At 55.1% G+C, this 13162-nt stretch overlaps 1 protein-coding gene across 1 annotated transcript in view; it reads left to right on the forward strand.

Moving 5' to 3' along the window:
* LOC102381783 (zinc finger protein 850-like) overlaps positions 1–13162 on the forward strand; it is a 39555-nt gene that overhangs the window by 14049 nt on the left and 12344 nt on the right. Inside the window, exons 8-9 of the mRNA XM_025194880.1 lie at positions 5502–5629; positions 11887–11894. Coding sequence (XP_025050665.1) covers positions 5502–5629; positions 11887–11894 — 136 coding nt within the window. The remainder of the gene's footprint in view (positions 1–5501; positions 5630–11886; positions 11895–13162) is intronic.

Consider the following 13162-nt stretch of genomic DNA (forward strand, 5'->3'; position numbering starts at 1 on the left):
CCCCCCCCCGAGTACAGTTTGGCATGTTTTGCTTCTCAGCTTTTCAGAAATCTGCACTGCCAGGTGCCAGCTTTCTCCCTCCCCGCCTCCTCCCCTTCCTTCCCTTCATCCCATTCTCTATAGTGAATTCCTTGCTAATCAAGCCCCAGAGCTGAACATGGTATCCCTGTCCTTGGTCTCTGCGTCCTCTCTGGAGCTGTGAAATGGGAACAGACCATGGCCCAGAACCATTCCAGGGCAGGTTTCTCTGGGATTTTCCAGCCCCTTCTCTTTCCAGAGGATTCACCACAATCCAGGGGTTGGTGTTAGCCCTCAGGAGTAGGAGCTGGGAACACTTGAGGCATTACACCCATGTCCTGCTGTGCAGCAAGGCCCCTGCCCTTTTCATAGAATCATAACGTGAGGGTTGGAAGGGACCTGGGGAGGTCACGTCTAGTCCAACCCTCTGCTCCAAGCCATAGCAGCACCAACTAGATCATCCCAGCCGACTTTGTCTAGCCGGGTCTTAAAAACCTCCAAGGATGCAGATTCCACCACCTCTCTGGGTACCCCATTCCAGTGCTTTACTAGCCTGCTAGTGAGATGTATCCATCCTGGTCCCCCCCCAATATCCAACTTCAACTTCCCTTGCAGCAACTTGGGCCCATTGCTCCTTGTTCTGTCATTTGCTGCTTCTGAGACTAGTCCAGCTCCAGGCACAATGTCCCACTTTGGAAGGCACTGGTCAGGGCAGTAGAGTCTCTTTCGGGTGAAATGGGGTAGCAGGGGTTAAGGAGATGCAGCCTAAGACTGATCCTGCCTCTCCTGTTGAAAAGTGGGGAAGGGATGAAGGCATCCTGTGGATGAAATGCTGCATGTTGTAATCTCCCCTTGGGAGACCTCACTACTAGTGCTAAGGCTGTTTGGCTCCATGAGTGTCCTGTAGGGGCTGCTCCAAGAGATTAATAGCCCATCCCAGAGCAAATTGATTCATCTCTGTATTTATCTTCTCAGCTCATTCCAACCCCCCCCTTTCCCCCGCATTGTATAAAATAGCCCTCACTTTTCCTACATTACAGTGTTTTAAGAAAATAATCTTGTGATTTTTGAATGAGCCTCAGTTGTTTGGCAGGAGGGCTGGTTTGGTTTGTTGGAGGTGGCCACAGAAAGGAGAAAGGGAATAGGACTTTGTTCTGCACATTTTGAAGGTGCCTGTTAATTGTGCAATTTCTAAGGCAGAGTGGAGGTTGGGGGCAATGTGTATAGGTGAGAGTGTTAAAGGAACTGAAATCCTTACCATTTTTTTCCTGGCCGGTAAGGCCCCCATTCACCGCAGCCCCTGCCCCACTCCCTCTCTCACCCTAGGGGCCTCGATCAAGCCTTTCCCCTTCCCCCAGACTTGCCTTCGGGGGGGGGGGGGGGGGGGGGGCGGGGCGTGTGCGCGTGCACTAAGGCCCCCCCAAACAATTTTTTCTCTCTCTGCCTATGGATTAGGGTCACAAGTCAATGGGTCAAATGGAAGGAACAAGTAAAAAAAGTAAAGAAACAGAAACATAGGTAATACACACAGCACCTTAACTCATCCCCTCCCCCTGGCATGCTGGGACTGTCCCCAAACCACCCTTTAATCCCTAGGGTGCTCAGACATCAGCCTGGAGCTGCCCCCAAGTCAACCCAGCTCCTTCAGGCCACAGTCCTGGTTGACTGAGCCCTTGAGCTCTCCAGCTCCACTGCATGCTTCTCTGTGCACTTCTGACATGTGCACGCTGCTCCCTTTCCCCCCTTGCTCCAGCCTCAAGCTTCCTCTTCCTTCCCTTTCCCCCCAGCCCCAAGGGTTTCTGGGCGTTGCAGCCCAAACTCCCAGTCACCCCAGCTCTGCAGACTGCCCCTGGTTCCATGAATGCCGTGTGCCTCTGGATGCTGGGGGGCATGGTGAGCTCCCGCAGGTGGCAGTGGGAGCTTGGTGGCAGCAAGCAGGGGGCTCCTGCTGTTGGCGGTGGGAGGTGGGGTGGTGGTGGCCAGCAGCGATCATGGACTGCCCGCAGGCACGACTCCTGTTCACAGGGGTGCACACCATGCTCGGAGGGTGCGCCCCACCCCCTAGGCATCGCCAATGTCTGGTTCCTCCTGCTGTTACTCATTACAGTTGCATTGCACTCCTATTCTTGCACGCAGCCAAGACATGCAAACAGAGACAGTCTCACTGGGGTGGGCCCTTTTCTTGTACCGCTTGGACTTTCTGAAAATGGAGAAATGGGAAAGTGGATGCTATTTCCCAGTAAGTGGAATATGATGCTGACCTGGCGCAGGGACCTTTGGAGCCTAGCCCCTTTTTGAAGCCCCGCAACATCCTTGCACCTGTGGTCACCTTGTGACAGAGCTGGGGGTGGGACCCAGGAGTCCAGAGGCCTGGGCTTGGAGCCTGCCTGGATGCCTGCCTGGTCTGTGCCCCCTCCCTCTGCTCCCCTGGCTAATAACAGTGGTTTGAGGGAGGGGGCAGAGCAAAAGCACAAGGAAGGGCTCCTTCAGGCCTGGAGGTCATGTCCAGCTGTGGCTTGGGGCCAGCCAGTGCTGCCCCATGCAGAGATGTCCCAGCCACCCCTCACTGCTCTGCGCTGGGGAGGCAGGGGCTCTGTTAGGGGTGCTGCTGGCATCCGCTGCTCCTGTTCTCTGTAACCTCCCCACTGTGGGTGCTCACGGCACCATCCTCCCATGCCCTGCTGGGTGCCTGGGTCCAGCTACTTTGATATCGGGGCTGGTGGCCCTGTGTGACCTGGTATCTCTTGGAGGAGAGGATTGCACAGTATGCAGAAAGCAGGGCCCAGGCCCAACCCAGAGCTAGCCTGGTGGAGATGGCACTGGAGAACGGAGACACCTCCCTGGCTCTGGCTGGGGTAATGCTGGCAGACGAATAACTGTACACCTGTGCCTTAGGCTATGGGCTGCAGCATCAGCAGGCGTAGACAACCATCCACATGCTCGGTGAGGACCAGAGAGGGGCTCCAACATCCCTGGAGTGGCCCTGACTACTGGGTGAGGGGAAGCCAGAGGAAGCTGGTGCTGGGGTGCACCGGACCAGGGAGCACATGGCTGCAAGGCCATGCCCTGTGCTACAACCAGCCCTGGACCCCCAGACTCCCCAGATCTCAGTACAGGAACAAGAGGGAACAGCTCGAGCCCAGCAGGTCACCCGTTTGGTGAAGACAAGGCCATTCTCTTCCATAGTCTTCCAGTTTCAGACCCAGCTGGTGTCCCCTGCCTGGGGTGGGGGCGTTGTGCCAGCATGACCAGGCCTGTTGCTCAGACCCCAGAGGCAGCGCAGGGCTTTTCTGTCTCTCCATTCCAGCTGCCCCCAGCATCTCTGTCCCCCAGCAGGTGGCTTTGGCCTGTGCCATCACCTCCTGCCCTTGCCACGTGATGGGTTTCTACCCCAAGGAATGGACATTGCGTGGCTGAGAGAGAGATGGGTCCTGAACAACTCCACCCCTTCTGCCCTGCAGAGGAGCCTGAATGGGATCTGCAACTTTGCCCTCGCTTACGCCTTCACCCCTGCCAGAAGCAACACCAACAGCATCTTCTCCTGCCAGGTCCAGCACCTGGCTCTGGAGCACCCCTTGCAAAAGGAGTTAATAGGAATCAGGAAGTTGACAATGAGCTATGATGGGACTGGACTCACAGTGCTGCCTGGATAGAAAAGCTGCTGCCTTTCCTAGGCAGTTGGGTTTAAATTTGGGGGCAACGGGGTTGAAAGGGGGGTGCAAGTGCACCACTTCCCCCCCCACGCCCCTCCCTGGCATTCACCTCTGGTGAGTGGTGCCAGGCAGGGCTCTTATTTGCCATCCCATTCAGTCCCAGAGACCAGCGTGGATCACACTGGTGCCATGATCACAGTCTCCCTAGGGATCATGGCAGTGGGAGCTGCAGCTGCAACAGCTGTTTATAGCTGGAGGAAGAGGCATGGCAGTAGCAGGGATAAGGCTGCTGGTTGTAGGGAGAGGGAAGAAGCAGGGGGCGTGGGGACAGGCCTCTGCAGAGCCTGGTACCCACTCCCTTCACCGTTCTGCCCTGCAGCTCTCAGGTCTCCCAGGCCCTGGCCTTGCTCTGCAGCCCAACTGACCCAGCTGTTGCTCTGACCCCAGGCAGGAGAGCCCCGTACTTGGTCTCCGAGGTGCAGGGGCCAGCGCAGTACCTGCTGGGACAGGAGGTGACCCTGTGCTGCTCCATGGAGGGGATGTTTCCCAAGAACACGGCTGTGATGGGACCAATGCATGGGGAAGTCAAGAGAGTGATTTGGGATGGACAGAGCCGGGGTGGACCTAGAGCACCAGCTGCTGTTACATGCCCTCCCCTGCACTGGACAGTGACACAGGAGAGATCTGGGACCTGCTCTGTGGTCTTGCTGACCTTCACCCCCACTGTGCAGGATGGCGGGGCATGGGTCAGGTGCCTCTTTCAGCACAAAGCCAGATGGATTTGGGAGCGGCACAAGTCCCGAGAGATGCAGGTGTGCGGTGAGTGTTTAGGTCTGCAGAGAGGCTTGGGACTAGGGCAGCATCCATGGCCTGGGTGTTACCTTCACAGAGGCCTTGGAGGGTAGGTCTGGGCATTCACCTGGGCATGGGCACAGGGACCTTTGGGACCCCTTGCAAGGGGATGGGTTCAGAGGGGCAGCAGCTTCTCTGCCCTGAGCAGCTGAGAACGATCCAGTGTAACAAGAGACTGGACAAGCACCTGGCTGGGCACGTCTGACCCCAGCGCTCTTTCCTGCCCAGGCCAGGGGGTCGGATTCGATGACATACTGAGGTCCCTTCCGCCCCAAACACCTGTGAATCTATGAAACAGCCCGGGTGTCCTGCCCTGCAGTCCCCTCAGCTCCTTCACATGCAGCAGGGAGAACAGACTGGTTTCTGCCTTCATGGAGCTGAAGGCCAGGAGGTTGTGCCCTGCTTTCCAGTGCTCACGGCTACTCCAGGAAAGTGTCTGGTCTCCTTGGGATCCTGCTTGGAGTGGCGCTGCACATGCAGGGCATTGCCAGGGAGCACGGGCAGGCTGGGGGCAGCAAACGGGGGAAGCAGTTTTCATAAGTTCATTAGTTTCAACAGTCCATTAGTCCCCCCCGCCCCCCACCCTCTCTCCCTTTGAGGAGGAACCTTTACTCTTGGTGGGAGGAAGCAGGAAAAAAGGAGCCTTGTGGGGCCAAGGAACAGTGATCAGGAGAGCTTACAGGTGAGTTTGCTTGGGCACCGCAGATCTGCTTAGAAGAAGGGCAGTGAGAGAGAGAAGGTCGATTAAGAGACCCAGGGAAATGACTGGAGGACATCGCAATGCCAGAGCCACTGCCTCTGCCTCTGCTTGCCCCTGCGAGATACCTGTCCAGGCAGGACTGCTCATCATCGAGGCACCCACCGAGGTCCAGGTTTGGTGCTGGGGGGACTGCAGCTTGCAGGTTCCTTCCAGTCACAGCCGGGGGGTGGGGGCGGGTGCCTGCTGTGTGAGCTGTGCCTTCTGGTGGTGTCCCTCAGGGAGCAGGCACAAGAGCTACAGAAGGTGGTGTCGATGCTTGGAGGCATCCTCCACCGTGAGGAGTTCATCGATTCGATGCTGTGGAGACCTCCGGCAGAGAAGCGAGAAGACGTGGACTCCCAGGAAGGTGGAAGCAGCAAGCAGAAATCTTCATCTCCACCTGTAGCAATTAATCTGGAGAATAGAGAGGGAGCCCTAGCACCAGAAGGCGATGAGCACGTTCCATTTGGCGAAGGAAGTCAGGACCGGTCTCACCAAAGTGGGAAGGATCTAGACCCCTCCAAGAAGAAGCCGTGGGTGGTGGTGGTTGGAGATTCCCTTCTGCAGGGGACAGAGGCATCCATCTGCTGACCTGCACTGTTGTCCCAGGAGGTCTGCTGCTTGCCTGAAGCCTGGACCTGAGATGTCACAGAAGGATTACCAAGATTTACCCAGCCCTCTGACTACTACCCCATGCTGCTCATCCATGTGGGCACCAATGATACTGCCAGGGGAGAGCTGGAGCCGATCCAGAGTGACTACAGGACTCTGGGTGCAAGGGTGAAGGACATGGAGGCTCAGGTGGTGTTGTTCTTAATCACTCCCAGCTGGACTTTCCCATGTTTTCAGTCACTTTCTGGAGCTGCTGTGGGAGAGAAGCAGGCAGCAGGGGCCTTGGTGGACTTAGGTGTCTCCCTGTGCTCCTATTCAACCCTACTCAGGACCCTGACAACAAATGCTTAGGCAGGGTTACCATATTTCCAGTTCCAAAAATGAGGACAACTGTCCAGGGTTGGGGGGGGCGGCGGGATATGATAGTTAGGGAGCAGTTTCCCACAAATCCCAAATTCTCTGATTAACCCCCCCCCCCCCCCAAATCTGCATTCTTCCACGATTAAAATGAAATCCCACTATATATATTGGTATCTATTACACAATGTTTTATTGATATGTTTATAATTTCAAAGCAGTTTGGAAGCCTGCCAGTGCCTCAATCATCATGCTAAAATAAATGCTAATACTTACATATTTTGGTATTTGATTTTTTTTTTCTTAATGGAAAATCAGAGCTCCCCTGCCTGCTTTGTTTGCTCACCAGGTTGCGGGTCCAGCTGTGGCTGTGCCCCCATCACTGCTTTGTGGTGCTGAGCAGCCCTGAGTGATGTACCAGTGCCCTGCCCATGCCAGTGCCCCTCACTCCCCCCATCCTGCCTGGGCCAGAGTGCAGCAGCTCTGACTCGTGCGGGCGGTGGCAGAGCAAGTCAGTCCCCAACATGGGCTGGAACAAGGAGGAGGGGAGGCCTATGGCAGCAGCAATCCCCATTGTAGGCTGGGGCTCCTGGCCATGGCCGCCACCCTGGGCAGCGCCTTCCAGTCCACCCGGCTGCACAGGCCCCAGCTGCCGCCGAAGCGCCCTCCTGCCCTGCTGCAACCACAGCCCCATAACTCCCCCCACCAGCCCTCCTGCCCAGCCCCAGCCCCAGGCTACACACACGTACACACACACACACATATACAGACCCCCCAGTCCTGGGGCACTGGACAATCCCCAGGCCCTGCACCACCCAAGCCCTGATCCCTATAGACTTATTATATCTTGCTGCTGGGGCTGCTCCCACTACCCTGCCTGGCTGTATGATGTCCGTGTGTGTGTGTATGTGTATGTGTGTGCGTGCGTGTGTGTGCGTGCGTGTGTGTATGTGTGCGTGTGTGTATGCCTATAGTGCCCCTGCTTCCATTTGCCCAAAGTAGGCCTGCATTATTTTTTTCCACAGAAACTGAAAACTTGGGTCCCCAACATGCTTGCCGCTAGGCAAGGTGGGAAATAAAGTTCATCTACCTACCAGCATCCATGTTAAAAAAAGATTAGTGGAGGAAATCCTGGACATGTGTTCATGTTTCAAAAAACTACCCAGACAGAGCTCAGAGGACCCAAAAAGATGAGGTGTCCAGGAAAATCCACCTCCAACAGCAAAAGAAAGTAGCCCTCCTGCCAAACAACTGAGCTTCATTCAGAAGTCACCAGGTTATTTTCTTAAACAGTGTAAAATAGGGAAGGTGGGGGCAGTATTATACATCGGGGGGTATCAGCAGAAAGGACAATTATGGAGACGAATGAGTGCGCTCCAGGATGGGTTATTAACTTCTTGGAGTAGCCCCTACAAAACACTCATGGAGCTAAATTGCTTTGGGACCAGGAGGGAAGCCTCAGTATTCCCAATGGGAGATTATAACGTGCTGCATTTCACCCAGAGGATGCGTTCATACTTTTTCTACCCTTCCACAGAAGAGGTAGGGCCTGTCACGGGGTCCAGCTCCTTTACCTCTACTATTGCATTTAGCCCAGAAAAGAGACTCTACTTCCCCCTGGTCAGAGGTTCATTCAAAAGGACAGGCTCCTTGTTGCACAGCAGGACATGGGTGCTTTGAGTGTGACCAGCTCCTGCTCCTGAGGGTGAGCAACAACCCCTGGCTTGCAGTGAATCCTCTGGAAAGGGAAGGGGCTGGGACATTGCAGACATGGGCGACTGGTGCCTCACAAGTCTGGGGGGCACCAGATTGCCGACTGGGGGGAGGGAAGGGGATCCTCCAGTGGCTGATCACCAAGCCGGCAGCGAAACCAGAAGCGCACTTCCTCTGGCACTTCCGGTTTCGCGGCTGGTGCTTCCAGGGGGTGCATGGCCAAGCTCAGGGGGTGCACGTGCACCCATGTGCACTCCCTACGCATCACCAATGCTTACAGAGAGATCTGCCCTGGACAGGGCTCTGGCCCTGGCCTGTTCCCATTTCTCAGCTCTGGAGAGGACATAGAGACCAACCGCAGGGATAATTTTCTTCCTTCAAACTGATCGCCATTCCCTTTCATTCCTGTGACTTCCCACCAAATCAGTTTCCAGCAGATCACCCCTTCCCACCCTGCCCTAGTCGTCCGGCAGGCACAGCCCCCCCAATGCCTTCTCTGGCACAGCTCCTACCCAGCCCATATGTTCGAATGAGAAGGGGCCCCTAAGCTGGAGCGGGCTGTGCCGTGGAAAGCCATTGCTGCAGCCAAGGATTCTGGCCAACCCAATCTTTTTTTTTACTGAAAACTTTTTATTGAGAACCAAACTTTTTGTTTTTAACCCGTGTCCCCTGGGTGATGCTAACACCTATGTCTGAGCCCTGCCTTTCGGCCCGAGGCCTGGCAGCAGGGCAGCGCCTGGCAGACGGTGCGTTGTAACGCATGCATTGCGTGCGTTGGCAATGGGACAGGAGCGTGTAACAGAAGGGGACACCCCTGCGGGGTCCTGCCTGCTGTGACCCTGGACTACAGATCCCAGAGGCACTGGAAGCAGGAAGAGGAAGTGATGAGCAACCTGCAGAGTCCTGCCGGACTGCCAAGCCCAGAGCCTGGGGTGGCAGGAAGAAGCGGGGAGCTCAGCGCTCGGGGCTGGCTAAGGGGGGCTGCACGTGCTGAGCGGATGCGCTGCAGTGGTGCTGAGCCCTGCCTGGTGCTTGCCCTGTAAGTGGATGGCGTTTTACTTTTAACGCTTGCTTACCTGTATGCTAGGGTTGCTGGTTGTAGCCGTGTTGGTCTGAGGACACAGGCAGACACGGTTCTTTGGGGAGAGGTGATATCTTTTATTAGACCAGCTAAATAGTCGGGGAAATTGTTCTTTGCAAGCTTCCGGGCACAAACGCCCTTCTTCCAGCACGGAGAGAGTCTGCTGGTGTCTGTGTGCTCTCCTGGGTGGAAGAGCAGCCAACGTGCAACATGCAGGTCTGTGAAAATGCAAATGCATGGCAGTGAGGATCCAAGGGAATGGGAGACAATAGATGTGAGAGATAATTTGGGGTTGTGAGGAAGGGGGAAGGGGGCACTGGTGGTAGGCTGCAGCTGGTGAAATGCAGACAGGTCACCTGGGGTTATCACGGACGGCAGACAGGTTAGCTTGAATGTCTGTACTGAGTCCAGGATTTTTGGATTCCAGCACATTTACCAAGGGACGTTTGTAGGCTAATCTCCAAAATTCCCTTTGAGGATTAGAAGGGAGAGATTGCAGAAAGCGGGGTAATCTCCTGAGAAGTGGGCACCCACAGGTCACTGGGTATTGTTTTTCTTTGATAGCTTTTCGGTGTGCGTTCATTCTGGTACGCTCTTGTTTGGTTTCTCATACGTAGTCTCCATCGGGGCATTTTGTGCACTGGAAGAGATATATTACATTTCTGGAGGTGCAGGTGTGAGATCCAGGCATGGCGATGGCTCTGTTGTGGGGTGTAGTAATAGTGGGGGTGGTGGGATGTGTTGGCAGGTTTTACATTTCTTGTCCCGGCATGGTCTGGATCCATTTGGTGTGCTTTGGGCCATAGGAAGTTTGCTTCTGGTGATGAGGTTGGTGAGGTCTGGGGCTTATTTAAAGGCTAGGATGGGTGGCTCTGGGAAGATCTCTTTAAAAATTGGGTCTTGTGTTATGGGTTGTAGTTGTTTGAGGATTTTCCGCATAGGTTCCAGGGAGGGCTGGTATATCATAACTAGTGGTGTGAGATTTGTGGGGATTTTCTTTTTGTACTGCAGCAGTCGTTCACGTGGTATGCAGGGCGGCTCTTTTGAAAGTGGGATCTGTCTCTCTGGAGGAGTGTCCTTGTCGGGTGAAAGCCCTTTTGTGATTTGTGAGATGATGATCATGGTTGTTCTCCTCAGTGCAAATTCGGTGGTATGGGAGGGTTGGCTGTATGTGTAGGGTGATAGCTGGTTCTGTGCAGATATGTCTGTTGGTCCGTGGGTTTCTTGTATATGGTGGTTTGTATTTTACCGTTCTGGATAATGATCATAGTGTCTAAAAAGGAAATGTTGGTGCTGGATTATTCAAGAAATAATCTGATGGAGGGGTGGTGGTTATTGAATTTGTGATGGAAATCAATCAGAGACTGCAGGTTTTCGGTCCAAATGATGAAGATGTCATCTATATATGTTAAGTATAGCATCGGTTTGATGGTGCAGTTCTTGAGGAATTCTTCTTCCAGGTGGGCCATACAAGGTTGGCATATCATAGGGCCATTTTGGTGCCCATAGCTGTGCCCATGGTCTGGAGGAAGCGTTGGCTATTGAAAGTGAAGTTGTTGTGTGTGAGGATGAAGTGTATAAATTCAGCAATATCTCTAGGTCTGTACTTGGAGTTACAATCTCACTCTTGTAGATATGTAAGGCAAGCTTGGATGGCATCATGGCATGGGATGTTGGTATGCAAGTTGGTAGCATCCATGGTGGCTAGGAGGGTATTGCTGGGAAGGTGGTCTATGTTTTTAAGTTTTTGTACAAGGTGAGCTTTGGACAAAACTCGGCCTTTGGATGACAATTGTCTTTAGGGTGGATTTGATGAAACCTGATATTTCCCCAGTTAGGGTTCCATGGTTGGATACTGTAGGTCTGCCTAGGTTTTCTGGCTTGTGCATTCCTGGATTTGCACATTCACAACTGAATTTGTATTTTCACATTTGCATTTGCATTTTCACAGACCTGCATTTTGCATATTCTAGGGCTGCACCGATAAAGATTTTTTTTTGCTGATACCAACAGCCGATTATTAATCAGCCATATCGGCTGATACTGATCTGATAGCTGATTTGCAGCCTGGCAGCTTGGAGAGCCACCTCTGTCCGGTAAGGGCATGGGGGAGGGAAGAGCTGTTGAAGGAGTAGATCAAGACCCCCACATTGCGGGATGGTGTGGGGTGCGGCAGGGGCCAGGGCAGGACCAGGTGCTGCCTGGCCAGGGTGGTGCGGGGCGAGGGACAGAGCCATGGGAGGTTGGTCCAGGTGCCACATGGGAGTGCGGAGGGTGGGGGGTGGCTCCTGCCACTGTGCACATCTCAGGAGGGGGCATGAGGGGCATGCGTCCCCTGGATTTGTGCATGGGTTAAGGGTGGGCTGCCCACTATGGGCTTGGGGCCAGGGGCTATGCTGGCCTCTTCTCGGCAGGTGAACTGGGCCATAGCTGTGCTCGGATGGGGGGTGTGGCAGTGGTGCTGGGAGTGGGGCTGTGTGGTGGGCCAGTCACCCCAAAATTCACCATAGCCCCCACTCCCAGTGCTGTCACTGCCACCCACTCCCACTGAAGTCCCAGCCCAGCCCCACCCCACTGGGAAAAGTCTGGCATAGGTGCTGGCCCCAAGACCGCAGCCAGCAACCCACACTTGCCCTCCTCCCCAAATCCGGGGGGGATATGCCCCTCATGCTTCCCCTGGGGGTGCTCATGGTGGTGGGGACCTGCCCCCACCCCAGTATGATCTGCCAGTAGCTCTGTCCCTCATCCTGCCCCACCCCAACTGGGCAGCCCCTGCCCCGTCTCACTCCCTCCCTCACCATGGGAGCTTCGATCTACACTCCCATGCCCCTTCTCTCCCCCATGGTCCTTCTCCCCCACAGACTTACTGGTGAGATGCTGCTATCCAAGGAGCGGGCTGCATTCCTGGCTGCGTGTATGCTGCAGCTGCGCACATGCATGCAACATTTATCGGTGACATTATCAGCCACACTGGCCAAGGAAAGCTGATTGCTGATCATGTCATTTTTCCTTTTATCAGTGCCAGTACTATATGGACCACCATCTCAGTGCACCTTTATCATACTGGCTTCTATTCTACCCAGGAGAGCACAAAAACACCAGCAGACTCTCTCTGTGCCTGAAGAAGGGTGTTTGTGCCCGAAAGCTTACCACAAACAATTTTTCCAACTATTTAGTTGGTCTAATAAAAGATAACCCATCTACCCAAAGAACCTTGTCTGTTTACCTGTATGTGTCCCTTCCCTTTGGCCTGTTGCCTGTGACCTTAATCCCTGTGATGCTCTATATAAAAGTTGAAAAGCCCTTGTTGGCTGTAGTGATTGTGCCTGACACCACAGGGGTTCGCTACACCCCAATCCCAGAGCTCCCCTCTCCCATAGCACCCACCTGTCCAGAAATCATTGCCCTCAGAGCCCGTGCCCAGCCCCACAGCCCTCCCTGTATTGTCCCATCTATGGCCTCACAGGCCCAGTCCTCCACCTCCCAACTCCCGCATGACCCACCAGTTTCACCCAGCAGCCTGCTCCACCCCTCCGCCCCCATCGGCCTGCTATCCACTGCACCATCCAGTAGCTGATTGCCCCGGGTTCAGCCCCAGCACCACTAGGGGCAGCTCCTGCAGGGACCCTGTGACACAGAAGCAGGCCAAGGATGTTGCTGCCTCTCCTCTCCTGGGAGAAACTTCACCCCTCCAGGGTAGCAGCTGAAGCAACTGCAGGTCTTGGTGTGCAAACCCTGCAGCCTGGCACTACCATGGCATGCCAGCACAGGCAGACCCCTCGACTGCCTACCCTCCCCACCCACAGCCACAGAGAGCCCACCTGTGCCCACGCACCCTTCACAGCCCCTGCTGGCTCTGGCCCTGCCTTCACCCTGCACAGACACTCCCAGGAAATCCCGGCCATCCTCACCCACACCTGCACCTGCCACTTGACATGCAGCACGATATCCCTCGCATCCCAGCGCAGCAGGTAGCAGCTCCGAAGTTCTGGCTCCCTCCTGACCCTGACCCTGACCCTGACCCTGACCTTTCCTTCCATCATGGCCACCGCCTGGACCCTTTCTGGGATGCAGTCAGCCCAGAGCCCCCTCTGCAGCCTGCGGCTCCAGGGGCTTGCTCTGGTCTCAGCTCTGCAG

The sequence above is a fragment of the Alligator sinensis genome, unplaced genomic scaffold, assembly GCF_000455745.1.
Source record: "Alligator sinensis unplaced genomic scaffold, ASM45574v1 scaffold1619_1, whole genome shotgun sequence".
Taxonomy (NCBI): domain Eukaryota; kingdom Metazoa; phylum Chordata; order Crocodylia; family Alligatoridae; genus Alligator; species Alligator sinensis.